This window comes from Scyliorhinus torazame, chromosome 13 (assembly GCF_047496885.1).
Source record: "Scyliorhinus torazame isolate Kashiwa2021f chromosome 13, sScyTor2.1, whole genome shotgun sequence".
NCBI classification, from domain to species: Eukaryota; Metazoa; Chordata; class Chondrichthyes; order Carcharhiniformes; family Scyliorhinidae; genus Scyliorhinus; species Scyliorhinus torazame.
The window spans coordinates 20662675-20677885 of record NC_092719.1 but is presented as its reverse complement, the minus strand read 5'-3'; the positions used below and the strand labels follow the sequence as shown (position 1 = coordinate 20677885).

General features: G+C 43.6%; 1 protein-coding gene across 1 annotated transcript in view; it reads left to right on the top strand.

Moving 5' to 3' along the window:
* The window catches only part of ube2h (ubiquitin-conjugating enzyme E2H (UBC8 homolog, yeast)), a 172769-nt gene that overhangs the window by 135129 nt on the left and 22429 nt on the right, over positions 1-15211 (top strand). Inside the window, exon 4 of the mRNA XM_072471139.1 lies at positions 10749-10788. Coding sequence (XP_072327240.1) covers positions 10749-10788 — 40 coding nt within the window. The remainder of the gene's footprint in view (positions 1-10748; positions 10789-15211) is intronic.

Genomic DNA, 15211 nt, shown 5'->3' with positions numbered 1-15211 from the left:
TCAAGAAGGATGATGCTCAGATGTCCCTGAATGATCCTTGCAGCAGGCAGGAGTGACGTGTTACTGCATTATCTGCAATTGGGGCTTGTCTTTATGTGATGCATTATCCACAATTGGGGCTTGTATTTATGTGACAGACTCATTCTTGAACTGGATGGAACTCTAGGATCAATCCATCCTAGAGCTGTTAGATTCTGAAGTGCTGTCTAATTGTCGGGCTGCTCGTTTGATTATTTCAGCCGGAATGCTACCTGAACCTGGTGACTTACCATTGTTAGCTTGATGGATGGTACTGTGCATTACGTAGAGAGTGATGGATTTAAAGAACAGCTGATTTGTAATTTGTTATGAGTTTGTGCATTGCGAAGTGGGCTTGATACTATGTCTTTGAATATCCTTTGCATTGTTGACAGCCATCACCAAGCCCTGAGAAACTTCTAGAGCCTTCTTGAAAGTTAGTGTGACCTCACCCAACAAACTACACTGTATGCTGTCTTCATTAATACCACAGACCAATCTGTCCTGGAGCATATCCTATTAACACTGTCCAAACTCTGTGCTCAAGAGGGTTGACACAGTTTAGTAACAAAAGCTGCTACAGATTGTTCTACAGATTATTCTGTCTTTCGAAAATTACTATGGAATGTAAAACGTTGGACAATTACTGAGGACTTTGGATGGTAATGATTCTGAACGAGTGCAACTAACTCCACAAATGTCCCTTAGTTTCTGTGATGTTTGCTAAATTCCTCATTAGCTTGCAAGTCTTAGCCTTACACAAGCTGGAGAGAATTGAGCACTTTTTAGCGGTGTTTGCAATTTCATTTTCCAGAAGAGGTGTCCCAACCTTTCCACATAACTCAGTCCAGTCCTCGTGCCCCTCCAGAAAGTCACTGATTGTCCCAAACATAGCCATTGCCATTGACCACGTTGCAAACTAGCTACTCATTGTACAAAACTGTGTTGTCACGCGGCACCTCGGTCTTGTCCCGTCACCAAAATGGTGTGGCAACTTGACCACAAGAAATGTAGTCTAACGTGTTGCAAAAGTTAAATCATCTTTACTTCGTAAAACATTGAGGTGATAATACAGTTTGGCTTCAAACGCCAGCAGCTAAACACAGCAATACACAAGCTCCATGTGACTAAACTGAAAACCGGCCCAAGCCTGCGCTCCCGATAACGTCACATGCATGCTCACATTTGTTAAAGACATAGAAAGATTATTAAGACACTCAATAATAGTTTCATGGTATCTGAATTTTGTGCCCCTTACTTATTCCAGAGTTTGAGGCTCTTAATTCTGGGTTGTTGCTAACTTTGCCTTAGTTTAATTGCTCTGTTTTATCACCTTTGCTCTTGAGTCGCCAGGTATCTTTATGATACCGCCACGTGGTTCAAGTCCGAGTAATGATCAGTAATCCAATACATCGATTAGTAAGATTTAAATCAAAGCACATTTATTATACACAGTAATCACTACTCATGCATAAATTCTACGTCTAAGCTACTTCTACAACTAACAGGCCTATACTTAACTTGGAACTGGCCCCAGGTCAGGGAAACAAATGGCCTTTTGGCCTAGGAGCGCCTATCTCGTAGCGAGCGTTGAAGTAAGACTTACAGGTTCGATCGGCTGCTGAAGAGTGACAAGAGCTGGAAGCGAGCCGAAGAAGAAGAGCTGCAAGCGGTGGAAGAGAGAGCGCCTTGAACTTGGGGCTCAATTCTTATAGTCCCCAGGGGCTTCCCGCCTTTCGGGGCGGACCCTGTACCTGGTCCCAAGTGATTGGACTTTGTCCCAATCACTTGGTTCGATTTTCTCCAATGCTGGAGCGGTTCCCTGATCGATGGGCGGTCTTGAGGTGGTCGTTCACCTCCTTTTGTGTAGGCTTCTGCTGGCGCCGAAGGGTCTGGTTTCGCTTTGTCTAAATGTTGCTTATTGTTCCAGGGGATTGCTCATTATTATGCAGATGGCTGGTGTTTTGTTATGCTGATGGTTGCTGGTATCGATATTGTATGGCCTTTCCAGAGGTAAATACACAGCCAACCTGCAGCTGCTCGTTTTTGTCCTGTTGGCTGACTTTCCCATCAGCCTTTGCAGTTCGCCATTTTGAATCGGGAGTTGGCCATTTTAAGTGGCTACAGGGTCTGTAAGCAGGTTCACTTTTTATATGTTTTGAGGTAGCAATATTCGAAGCAGAATTTTAAAGCGCAACATTGGATAAACTGAGCAAATCTATTCGATGCAGTTCATTCCATTATAGTAGAACGTTAACTAATTTGCTCTTTGTAACTACAGTATTGGTAGCAGCAATTGGGGTAAAGATTAAGCTGCGCTGTGACTAGGATTTTGTGAGCGATGGATGAGCCTTACAAGGTGCAGCTGGCCCTATGTTAGCAATTTCCTCCTTATCCTTTAAACCGATTCAAATATCTAGAGATGATACAATAATATGTATGATAATTAGCTTTAATTTGTCTTGAAACTTCATTCAGAGCAATACATGTTTATCTCCGCTCTTATTCATTCATTCTCACCTGTCTCCTTCTGAGCTTGCTGCACTCCCCTCTCTCCGGTCCAACCCTGACTTTGTCATTAAACCCATCGACAAGGGTGAGGCTGCTGTTGTCTGGCATACTGAAGTCTCCCTTGCAGAGGCTGAGTGCGAACTTGACACTTTCTCCTATCTCCTTCTGGACCATGACCCCATCAGTGAGTATCACGCCATTGTTTCCAGGGCTGTCACTGACCGCTTCTCCTCTGGATATCTTCCGTCCACAGCTTCCAACCTCTATCTCCCAACCCGGACAACCCGCTTCTATCTCCTCCCCAATATCCACATGCAGCACTGTTCCGGTAGGTCGTTCATATCAGCCTGTCTCTGTCCCACTGAACTCATTTCTTCCTATCTTGACTCAACACGCTCCTCTTATCCAGTCCCTTCCCACCTACATCTATGATTCCTATGCCCTACATCATAACTTCCAGTTCCCTGTCCTTAACTGCTGCCTCTTTACCATGGATGCCCAATCCCTCGAGAGCTCCATTCCCCACCAGGAGAGTGAGGACTCTCCACTTATTCCTTGAACAGAGGCTTAAACAATTTGCATCCACCACCACTCCTCCATCTGGCTGAACCTTTCCTCACTGAACAATTTCTCCTTTAACTTGTCTCACTTCCTCTAAACCGAAGGTGTGGCTATGGGTACCCTTATGGGTTCCAGTTTTGCCTGTCTCTTTATGGAGTATGTGGAACATTCCCTAAAATGGCCTCATCCCACAACTCTTTATCGGTGCATCAGCGACTGTTTCGGTGCCTCTTCATGTTCTCGTCTGGGCCTGGAAAAATTTAAAACTTCACTTCTTCCAATTTCCACCCGTCCATCACCTTCACAGGGTCCATCTCCAACACATCCCTCCTTTAACCTCTCTAACTCCATTTCTGGGGATGGACTGTCCACTAGTATCAATTACAAGCCCACTGACTCCCACAGCTACCGCCTCTACTGCTCTTCCCATCCCTCCCATCGCGTTCTCACAGTTCCTTGGCCTCTGTCGCACCTATTCCGGTGATGCCACTTTTCCAAAACGGTTCTTCCCTAATAGTGGTTGACTGGGCTCTCAACCAATTCTGACCCACCTGAGAGCAGCTCTGCTCTCACCCTTTCCCCTCCCTCCCAGAACCAGGATAGAGTCCCCTTGTCCTCATTTTTCACTCTACCAGCCTCCACATTCAATGGATCATCTTCTGCCAATTCCAGTATAATGCCACCACCAAATACATTTTCCCCTCACTCCCCCTGTCAGCATTCCACAGGGACTATTCCCTCTAGGATACCTTTGTCCACTCTTCCCATCACCCCCAATACCTCACCCTCTTCCTATGACACCTTCTGCAAGATGCAACACCTGACCCGCTCACCATCCAAGGGTCACCTTTCAGGTGAGGTGGTGCTTCACGTGCACCTCCTTCCATCTGGTCTATTGAATTTGCTGCTCCCCATGAGGTCTACACTACAATGGAGAGACCAAACGCAGACTGGGTGACAGCTTTTTTTAATATTAAGGGGCAATTTAGCGTGGCCAATCCACCTAACCTGCACATCTTTGGGTTGTTGAGGGTGAAACCCACATGACACGGGGAGAATGTGCAAACTCCACACAGTGACCCGGGGCTGGGATCGAACCCAGGCCCTCGGCGCCACAGGCAGCAGTGCTACCACTGTGCCACCGTGCTGCCTGACTGGGTGATAGCTTTGCACAACACGTTGGTTGATCTGCATGCAAGACCCAGACCGTCCTTTCGCTTGCCATCGTCCTGCTCTGACATCCACATGTCTGTCCTTGACCTGCAGCAATTTTCCAGTGTAGCACCTCATCTTCCCATTGTAGCCTTTCTGATTTGACATTGTGTTTAACAACTTCTGACAGTGAACTCTCTCCTCCACCTTCACCCCATTTTTATTTCCATCAATTCTTTTTAATTCCTCCCATCGATCTGTTTTTTCATCAGCATTGTCTCAATGGTCTACATTCTAAACCCTGTCCATTCATAGGACAGGCTGATCGCCAAATGACTTCTCCTATTTTGAAAGGTGGTGCAGCACGCTTCTTATGGAGTCTTGATTCCTCACCTGGAAAGATCTTTCTTTAACAGGCCTGTTGGGGTAAGGCAACAACTGGAGATGGTGCATTTTTCCCAAATGGGAAGTAACCACAGGTTTTCATGTCCCCATAAGTATCCGCTGTATGTTTGGCAATAGGGTGTTTTGAGAATGGGGGTGTGTGGGGTTAGCTAATTCTGGAAAAGAAAATTGCAAATACAAATTGATTATTTAAAAGCACTATTTCAGTCTCTTGTTTAGTATGGTATGAACAGACTAGCTTGTTTCTCAGAAACTGGCAGTAAAAATAGTTTCTGATTTCTGTTGATAGCTGGTGGCTGGTATGACACAACTAGACTCGGGTGGAGAAAAATAGTCTAATTTTTCGCTAGTCAGATACCTTTCTGTCCTATGGACTGTGTATTTTATGGCTGTGAGCCTGTTCAATGGGTTCACTTTGAAAGATTTTCCCATTGACTTTAAACAAAGTCAAAATGAATACCTTGTATTTATATAGTGCCTTTTGATATGAGCTATGCAATGGTATCTGCGAGGGTATCTTAACTCAGAACACTGGTTCGTGGGGATTTATAGCTTTGTTTTGGGAAGGGTGTGAGGAGTCAAGTAAAACCCAGTGAGAATAATCAACTGAGTTGTTGTGAAACAATTATTAAATACCTTATTAAATTAAAGACAAATACACACGAACAAGACCATTAAGTATATGAATCACTAAACACAGTTTATGTAGAACATACTCTGGTTCCAAACTATATCTATGATGCCTGAACTCTTTAAGACATCTCCTTTCTCCAAACAATAGCCATTGGGTAAATTTAGAAGTCAAATCCAGCTTCTACTTGCCACACAATACAGGGCTGATAGTCAAGTCTGGGAAACTTCTTTTCCTGCTCCAGGGAAGATATTTAAACTGCTTTTGCGAAGATTTCTGCACAGCCGTGGCTTCTTAGGACTTTGATGCTATCCTGGACTCCTGGCTGTTAGATTGGGGATTGGCCTCACAGGTTGTTAGTTGTCAACTGCCACTCCCTGGCCGTTAGATGTCAACTGCCCCTCTGCTTCTGAGGGTCCTGGCAACTGCATATCATTTGTCTAGACACCTGCATTACATTACTTTTAAAATCACACCTCATTATGCCTTTTTAAAAAAAAATTTAAATGACTTTTTCTGAGGTACAAAGCCAGGGCTCAGTGTGGGTCAGGGGCAAATCCCTAATCCAGCTCCTCGCCTGCTCCAAAAACCAATTCAAATTGAATCCAATTCATGGTCCCCACAAGAGAGACATACCAGATCTGAGCCAAAAGGCTCAATCGACACTACCCTTGATCTTAGCCAAAAGGCCGAGAAGCGATCTCATTATGCCTTTTGAATGCTGGCTACTGCTGTCGCCAGACAAATTTTTAACTTTGCTGGGCAGATTGCATCCCATCATGCCTCGTTAAATTTGTGTTCTGAAGTACATTTCAACCTGTTGCTGAACGGACCCATGACATTTTAACAGAGTAAAATGTTCTAAGGTGTTTCATGAAAATATTATTGACTATTGGCTAACTGCTGATGGATGCAGAGTGCAATGATGTTCAAAGGACTAATCTGCGGTGTTGTCCACCGGTTTCTAATGAACTACAGTGTTCAATCTCAGTAAAATATCTACTTTGAAAAACATCCAGTGGTACGTCCAATTAGATTTTCTGTTTCCAATATTGATTTTGTGTCTGGAGAATACGCTGAACAATAAAGGTGAAGTAGCATTAACAGCAACTCCATCATTTCACAAACATGTAGCACACTGAAGTGTATTTCTAATAATTATACAGAATGTCTAATGACTGGAGAATTCTGTATATTTTTTAAACCATTTCACCCAATGTCTTGGCCTATAATCCGCTTACTTTGACAAATCTGTTCAATGCAATATACAAGATTGGATTGGATTTGTTTATTGTCACGTGTACCGAGGTACAGTGAAAAGTGTTTTTCTGCGAGCAGCTCAACAGATCATTAAGTACATGAGAATAAAAGGGAATAAAAGAAAATACATAATAGGGCAACATGAGAATGGAGGCAGTTAGTCATCCAGTTTTTGAAATGTGTCCTGAATGGGATGCTGTAGTTAGCATTGGAAAAGATCAGCTGTTATTTCCACTCCTGCTTAATCCCGGATCCCTCCTTTAAAGTGTCCCTATGTGGATGATGACTGAAAAGCAGACTGCTCTGCAGTGTGCTCCATCCTTGAACACTCACTCTCTTAACATTGCTATCCCCCTGCATGTTTTGGCTGAGATAACTAATCTCTGCAGACCAGGGATCAAAGGGCCTTTTCTGTTATCTTTGGTTCCACCTAAATATGCACTTGTGAACCAGTCTTTTGCCACAGCTGTCATTAGATACTCTGTACCCTTTGGATGAATGTAGAGAAATCGAGAGATGGCAAATATCAAAGCACATGGTATGGAGATTGCAAATGCATGATTCATATATCACCATTAGTCCTGACCAGAATGATCAAGGAGAGAGGAAGGTTTTAATATACTATTCAACACACGGTAACCTGCCAGGGAAGCTGGCTCGGATGGTAGCTGGTGTTGTCATAGACTGTATTTTCGTCATCATTCTCCGCTTCAGTACCTTCACGTTGGTACAGCAGGCTCACCTACCTAATTGTAAACTTTTCAATGTGCATTTTACAGAATAGGGAGCAATTGGCAGTGAGTTCATGGCTGTAATTTAGGTTCTGCTAATGCTGGCATACTGTTTAAGTCTTCAAGTTCGTGATTTAGCATGTGAGCCGCTTAATTTGAGTCGAAGGCTTGTATCTCCCAACCTTGTATTATCCAGTATGTAATAGTTTCTAACAGCATGTGCACAAGATAGAACATGTTAATTGTGTTGTAAAGGTTTGCTGCTAATGATATTTGCTTAGTGTGTTTATAAGAGTTAATTTTGGCCTTAATTAACTGTCGATCACGTCACCAGGATTATTTAGGGTTGGTTACCAATTTTCTATAACAAGAATATGCTTCAGTGTTGTGCGATATGCTGCAAGTTTGATGTTCTTAATCACCTTATCAGTGACAGACCTGTAATCACCCATACTGCTATTAAAACCTATGTTTATAGGGGCATATTCTATAGTTTCACTGGGCATTAAGCTAAACCTTTCATAAATTAACTTGGACCTGCAATTGTGTATAATCGTCATTTTGGTGATAATAGTGTTTGGGTTTCTGGAGTGAAGTTAAAAGTATCCTGAATCAGTAGAAACTATGCATCCTGGTCAGACTAGAAAAACACTATTCGAGACTAACCAGAGTCAGTATTCGGAGGGATTATTGTGTCTGTACACAAACACGCAAGATCAACATGCAGTTACAGTAAGCAATTTGGAAGGCAATTACTTTATTAAAAAGGGATTGGACTGATAGGAGTGAAGAAGTCTTGTTGGGATTTCTCAGGGCTTTCATGAGACCACACTGTATTTTGTTCAGTTTTGGTGGTCTTGCCCAAGGAATAATTATTTTGCCGTTCAAATTCTTTTGAGTTCAAAATGAGAGCTGATCTCATGAAATGTATAAAATTCCTGGAGAATTTGGAGGGGTATATGCTGAAAGGCTGTTTCCCCAACAGTGGAGTTTAGAACTAGGAGTATAGTCTCAGGATAAACTGTTTAGAACTGAAATGAGAATAAATTTCTTCACACAGGATTATGAATCTTTAAAATTGCTTACCCCAGAGGTCTGTGGAAACAAAGTTATTGAATATATTCAAGACTGAGATTGATATATTTTGGGGCATGAGGAGAATCTGGGATTATTGGTGTAGGTGGAAAAGAGTTGAGGTGGATGGATCATCCATGATCTTATTGAATAACAGAGTAGACTCAAAGGACCAAATGGTCAATTCGTGCTTTTTCAATATTCTTGGAGCTACCAGGGGTTGTAATTGATGAATGGAACACATACTCATTAATTTCTTTTGGATAGTTTGTCCAGAGAAGTAGTGGAGAACTGTCAGACCTGCATTTGGGAAAAGGGATGTAATAATTGTCTCTCCATGCAGTAATTATGAAGATGAACAGATTGGGACCATTTCAGAGCTTTAACTCCTTCACAAACCGTCTGCCATAGGGTATATAGCTTTTCTTTCAAAATTTGCTTTGCATCAGTCTGTGGTAGCAGGCACTGCCTGGTGTTCATTGATACCAACTCTGTTATAGTTTAAGTTTGCCTCTGTTGATGGCACTCTTGCCTCAGTTGGAAGTTGTGGCCTCCAGCACTGTTTCAATGAGTGCTACCCTTTGGACAGAAAGTATAAATGGGTTCCTGTGTGCTTGTTCAGATGTATGTTAATAATCCCAATACCACATATGAATGAGCGCAATAGATATCCATCGCAGTGTCCTGGCTAAGCGAGCAGCATAATCAAAGACCTCTCCCACCCGGCTATTCTCTTTTCCAACCTCTTCCATCGGGCAGAAGATAGAAAACTTTGATAACACGCAACAATAGAATCAAAAACTGCTTCTTCCCCGCTGTTATCAAATTCCTGAGTGACTCTCTTATGGACTGAACTGATCTTTCTACACATCTTCTCTACAGTTGTAGCACTACATGCCCTATATTTCATCCAATGTCTAAGTTTGTGTATTTTCATTATGTATCCTCAAGTATTTATCGTATGTTCTATGTTTTCATGTATGGAGCGATCTGCCTGGACTGTGCGCAGAACAATACTATTCACTGTACCTCGGTACATGTGACAAATCTAGCATTTCCTCAACCAACACCGTCACTGAAAACTGACAATTCATCTTGTTGCTATTTGTGGGATCTTACTGTGTTGGCAATGGCTCTCAAACTTGCCTACCTAAAATGTAAGGAATTTGGAATGTTCCGGTCATGTGATGAGGCAAGTTATACGCATCTGATTGTAGAAATGAGCCATGTCATTTGAAAGATTTTTAGTTTGTTCTCCAATTGTGTTGTGAGAGTTGATCTCGGCCTGGGCATCAGTTGGTTTGTTCCAGTTGCTCTGGCTTGGGTTTCCTGTCTGCTGGAAAAGGAGCGTCTCGTAGTGCCAGTTAAGGATGTGATCAGGCTCGCACTGTCCAGCAACAGGTCGAAATCTACCTCCGAGCACTTCCCTTAGAGCAAATAATTTGCTGGCACTTGTGTTGTGATATGATTCCTTACCTCTTTGTCGGATAGTGCTCATTCGCATACTAGTGTGATCCAGTCCCTTCAGGGCAGAAGGGAACAAGAAATGGTGATGCTGTTGAAAGTTGCATTCATTTTGGTGATCGGGTTGTTCTTGCCCTTCAGCTTGGAGAATATAGTTGGAGGCAGAATAAGGTCTTCCCTGGTGACACAACAACCACCATTTAGTACCACAGTCTGATATTTGTAGTGTTGATGCCTTTGTCTTTTCCTCAAATGTGACGAGGAATCCTGATTGAAAGGTTGTGAAACCACTGCAGTTCTGTTTGAATGGTGCTGCTGGGTTGGTGAAATAAGTATTTCATTCTTCTTAAAGCACCCTCTGATTTCCAGTTTAAACATTTAACTGAGTTCCAAGTATGCTCCAGCATAAAATAAGTCCATCACCGTGCTGGGTTTAATATTGAAGCATGTTGAAAGCAATGGGATGAATCAACACAAGGTTCCTGGCTTCATCTGTTCGGTTTACACAATGCAGTTTACCACCCTCCGATTTTCGAGACAAATGATCTTTGCATAAGCAACGAAGAAGTATGACCTCTGATTGTCTTTCAGTAGGTAAACCTTAAATGGTGAAATTCGGTTGGGGAAGCAATATTGCAAAAATGATGAACAGAATTAATCATGGTAACTGCACAAAACGCACACTATAATAATGACTTGAGGCTAGTCTAAGTCAAACTAGCACGACAGCTACAACAGAAACCCAAAGCCCCATACAGTCCGTCATGTAAAATGTTTTCTCGTTTCTTGGCAACTATGCCATTTTTTTAATCTTGTAAAATGCTTGGATTCTCTCACCATCTGTCCCAAAAAGGAGCAGAAATTGTTCTCACATATTCCAAATGTTACTGTTTTTCCATTTTGGTAAAAGTGACTTTTTTTTCTTCTTCATTTATTTACAGGATTCATGAATAAAATCTTCCATCCGAACATTGATGAAGCGTAAGTAACTTTTTTTTTTTCCCCTGCAGCACCTTATGGGAATGTTTTGGGATGAGGAAGTAGGGAATGGAGTGGATGGGTCGACTCACCTGACCGTGACTATTAGCTTCAAGAAATTACATTGTTATGGGTTGGGTTGGAGGGGATGTTGCATTATCATGGTCTACTTATCTTTATCTAAGCGCATCAAATTACCACCTCTTTGTCCCTTTCAGCAAAATTTATTTTATTGTACACTTAGAATAAATTGTCACGTGAGTGATTAGGCACCCACATGAAATTACAAGAAGGTGGCGGCTCTGGGATTACACATCTGCATGGCGCTGCTGCCTTTGGAAGAGGCACGGTTGGGGACAGACACGAAAGTATTTTGGCATCAATTTATGGCAAGAAAGAATAGAGATTTGATTTCTTCCATTTGGATAATTAAACAAAATGGTGGGTTATTAGTTGGTGTATTCAAATATAACCAGAATTTCCATTTGGTGAAATGGAGATTGTATGGGTGGGGGGGGGGGGGGGGGGGATTTTGTTTTGTTTTTCCAATACAAGTGTAGGATCTTATCCTAAGATGTTATGTCCAGCTCAGTGGCATGAATTACTCCTATAAGCAGTCTGAGCATCTTGCTTTTATGGGATTAGACTTGCACTACCTTACTTCTATTTGTAGAAAACATAACCCAGAAATGTATCTCCCTTTCTTATGACCTAATTTGGAGATTCACTTCTTTCTTGTGTTCTCTGGTGGCTCAATTGCAGACTGTAAAAACTCTTGATTAAAATGAGGATGAGCTATCTGTTGAACATACAGATGAACAGTCATGATTGAACTCACTCCGCTTAGACAGTGCAGTTTATTGTCATGTACCGTAAAATAATGTGCGTTGCTTCCCCATGTCAATGAATTATCCAACTTAACAAACAAGATGACTTCTGATTGTTTGGTAGTACAGAATTTAGTATTGCTGAAAAAAAAGTCATGCTATTGAAACTTTGCACCCTCCACTCATCAGGACAGAATTCGTAACAATACCAATTGCAAAGGGAACAACAACTTGTATTATAGAAAGGAATGCTGATCAGTTGGCAAGTGCACTCTGGTAGAAGAATTGCCATGGAAACTATCAACAAAATGCACCCCATTCTAAATTAGATCAAATTCTTATCTATTAGACCTGCCACTAAGCATGAATGGACAGCCCTGCTCGAGAAGTTGCCAAAACAAGGCGGGTGCAAAAGTAACAAGTTGCTAGATAGTTTATGTGATGGTATTCATTTTCAGGGCTGATTGCGTCTGTGTATCTATGGGCTCCCCAAGGCACATGAAAAAGATGTCCTTTTACACCCTATCTTGTCTGACTGGTTTTGCACAAGGTAAATTGGCAGAATGGTTGGGAAAGTTGCAACAACTAGTTCTAATCCGGTTTCCACATAACAGTCATTTTCTTTGCGAAGACCATATGGCTAGATGACTTTCGTATTGACAGCAATGCTGTATTTTTATTTATTTAATTTAGAGTACCCAAATATTTTTTCCAAAATACGGGCAGTTTAGCATGGCCTACCCTGCACATCTTTTTGGATTGCGGGGGTGAGACCCATGCAGACACGGGGAGGACTGTGCAAACTCCACAGACAGTGGCCCGGGATCAATCCTGGGTCCTTGGCGCTGTGAGGTAGCAGTGGTAACCACTATGCCACCGTGCTGCCCCAGCAATGCTGTGTTAAAAGCGCTCTTTTGACCTTGCTAGCCTATTCATCAAAATACTTTTTAAGGAATCCATAGATGTTTTCACTATCATTATACCATGGTGATCTAAACACACTGTCATTGTATGACTCTGTATACATTAAACTTAACTGGATGAATTGCTGGGCTCATGAGTTCAGTTTTAATAATACACCTGTAGGCGTAGCTCCCTCAAATATCTTCAGCAGTTTCCATGAAAAACACGTCTTTGATGGAATGAAACCTAACCTTCTACCTCTTGCATATTTCTGCGATGTAATTGATATGTTTGCTATATGCGAATCTTCTGCTTCAATTAAGAATTTCCTTACACACCAATTCACTGTTGAAATGGAGCTGTCCGTGCTTTCAGTGGCGGCCATGAGCTGAGCAGTCACAAAAGATGGCTCTTGTCTGAGAATTTTGATTGAGGCCCGTTAACCCCAAGAAACGTGCACCAAATGTACATGGAACCAGCGAAGGCCAACCCCACAATTTCCAGTGGGGACCCAGGTACTGATAGAAAAAATGATGTGTTTCATCATCCCAGAGTTCCAGAAACACGGAGGTAATGAAGGAGGACCTATGGCAGCCGTAGGGGTGGCATTGGAGGCCGTGACAGCCCTTTTGAAGGAGGCTATGGACAAAATGGAGCAGAGGCTTGAGGCCCAAGAGACAGCATCACAAGACCTCGAGAAAGCCGCCACGGATCAGGGTGATCGGATTGCGGCACTCAAAGCTGAGGCGGCAAGGCTGGTCAGGACTCAGTGTGGCGGGAAAAAGTCAACCGCCAGGAAACGAGATCACGTTGGCAAAACTTGTGGATCCTTCGGCTACTGGAGGGCATGGAGGGGAGGAACCCCACGAGTATGTTGCAGCGATGCTCAAGAAGCTGGTTGGCGAGGAGGGCTTTGCCAAGCTCCCAGGGGGGTAGACCAGGCCCACAGGTCGCTTTAACAACAACCCAAGACTGGGGAACCACTGCGGGCGATGATTGTGAGGCTCCACAAATACTCGGTTAAGGAGTGGATCCTGAGGTGAGTGAAAAGTGCAAGTGGGAAGAACAGTCCATCAGCTTCTACCGGCATTTGGAGAGGGGGCCAGGAGCACAGAGTTTCACTCTATACAGATGACCTCCTCTACATGTAGAAGCCTGTGGCCAGCATGGGAAAGATAGTGGAACTCCTTGAAGAGTTTGGCGCCTTCTCGGGTTACAAACTCATGTACCTGAAGGCATTTCCGGGGGGAAGCCCAAATTTTTCCTCCAGCGCCCCAAGGCTCACAAACATCCCATCTAAAAACAGGTCCCCCATCCTTCTAATTCCTGCCCTGTGTCAGCTCAGGAACCCTCCATCCATTCTCCCCGGGACGAACCGATGGTTCTCCTGGATTGGGGACCAAACCGAAGCCTCTACCTCACCCCTGTAGCACCTCCACTGCCCCCAAATTTTCAAAGTCGCCACCACCACCGGACTCGTGGTGTACCTAGTCAGCGGGAGCGGCAGCGGTGCTGTCACCAGCACTCCCAGACTCGTGCCTACACAGGACGCCATCTCCAGCCTCTTCCACGCTGCCCCATCCCCCTCCATTACCCACTTGTGTATCATCGCCACATTGGCAGCCCAGTAATACCCACACAGATTACAGTAAGAAGTCTTCCAACACCAGGTTAAAGTCCAACAGGTTTGTTTCGATATCACTAGCTTTTGGAGCACTGCTCCTTCCTCAGGTGAATGAAGAGGTAGATTCCAGAAACATATATATATATATAGACAAATTCAAAGATGCAAGACAATGCTTAGAATGCGAGCATTTGCAGTTAATTAAGTGTTTACAGCACACTAGTGCGGCCTCAACTGGGACCTGGGATTCATGTCGCATTACATTCATCCCCCACCATCTGCTCTGGGCTTGCGAAATCCTACCAACTGTCCTGGCTTGAAACAATTCACACCTCTTTAACCTGGGGTTACCCCTATCTCTGGATCTGTAAAGACTTAATTAACTGCAAATGCTCGCATTCTAAGAATTGTCTTGCATCTTTGAATTTGTCGATATATGTTTCTGGAATCTACCTCTTCATTCACCTGAGGAAGGAGCAGTGCTCCGAAAGCTAGTGATATCGAAACAAACCTGTTGGACTTTAACCTGGTGTTGTAAGACTTCTTACCGTGCTCACCCCAGTCCAATGCCGGCATCTCCTCACAGATTAGGTAACGCTAACCCTCCTCTGTCCCTACTCCGCTCCAGAAACATCCTTCTCACCCTCGGGGTCTTTTTCGCCCACACGAATCCCATGATACTCCTACTGACCCGCTTAAAAAAGGCCTTGGGGATCAGGATGGGGAGGAACTGGAATATAAAAAGGAACCTTGGGAGCACCGTCATCTTCATCGACTGTAACCTACCCGCCAAGGAGAGTGGCAGCATATCCCACCTTTTAAACTCCTCCTCCATCTGCTCCACCAGCCTCGTCAAGTTGAGCTTATGTCGGGGCCCCCAGCTCCTGGCCACCTGGATCCCCAGATACCGAAAACTCCTTTCCGCCCTCTTCAGTGGAAGCTCGTCTATCCCCCTTCCCTGGTTCCCTGGGTGTACCACGAAGAGCTCGCTCTTCCCCACGTTGAGCTTGTACTCGGAAAAGTCCCCAAACTTCCTGAGGATCTGCATCACCTCGGGCATCCCCCCCACTGG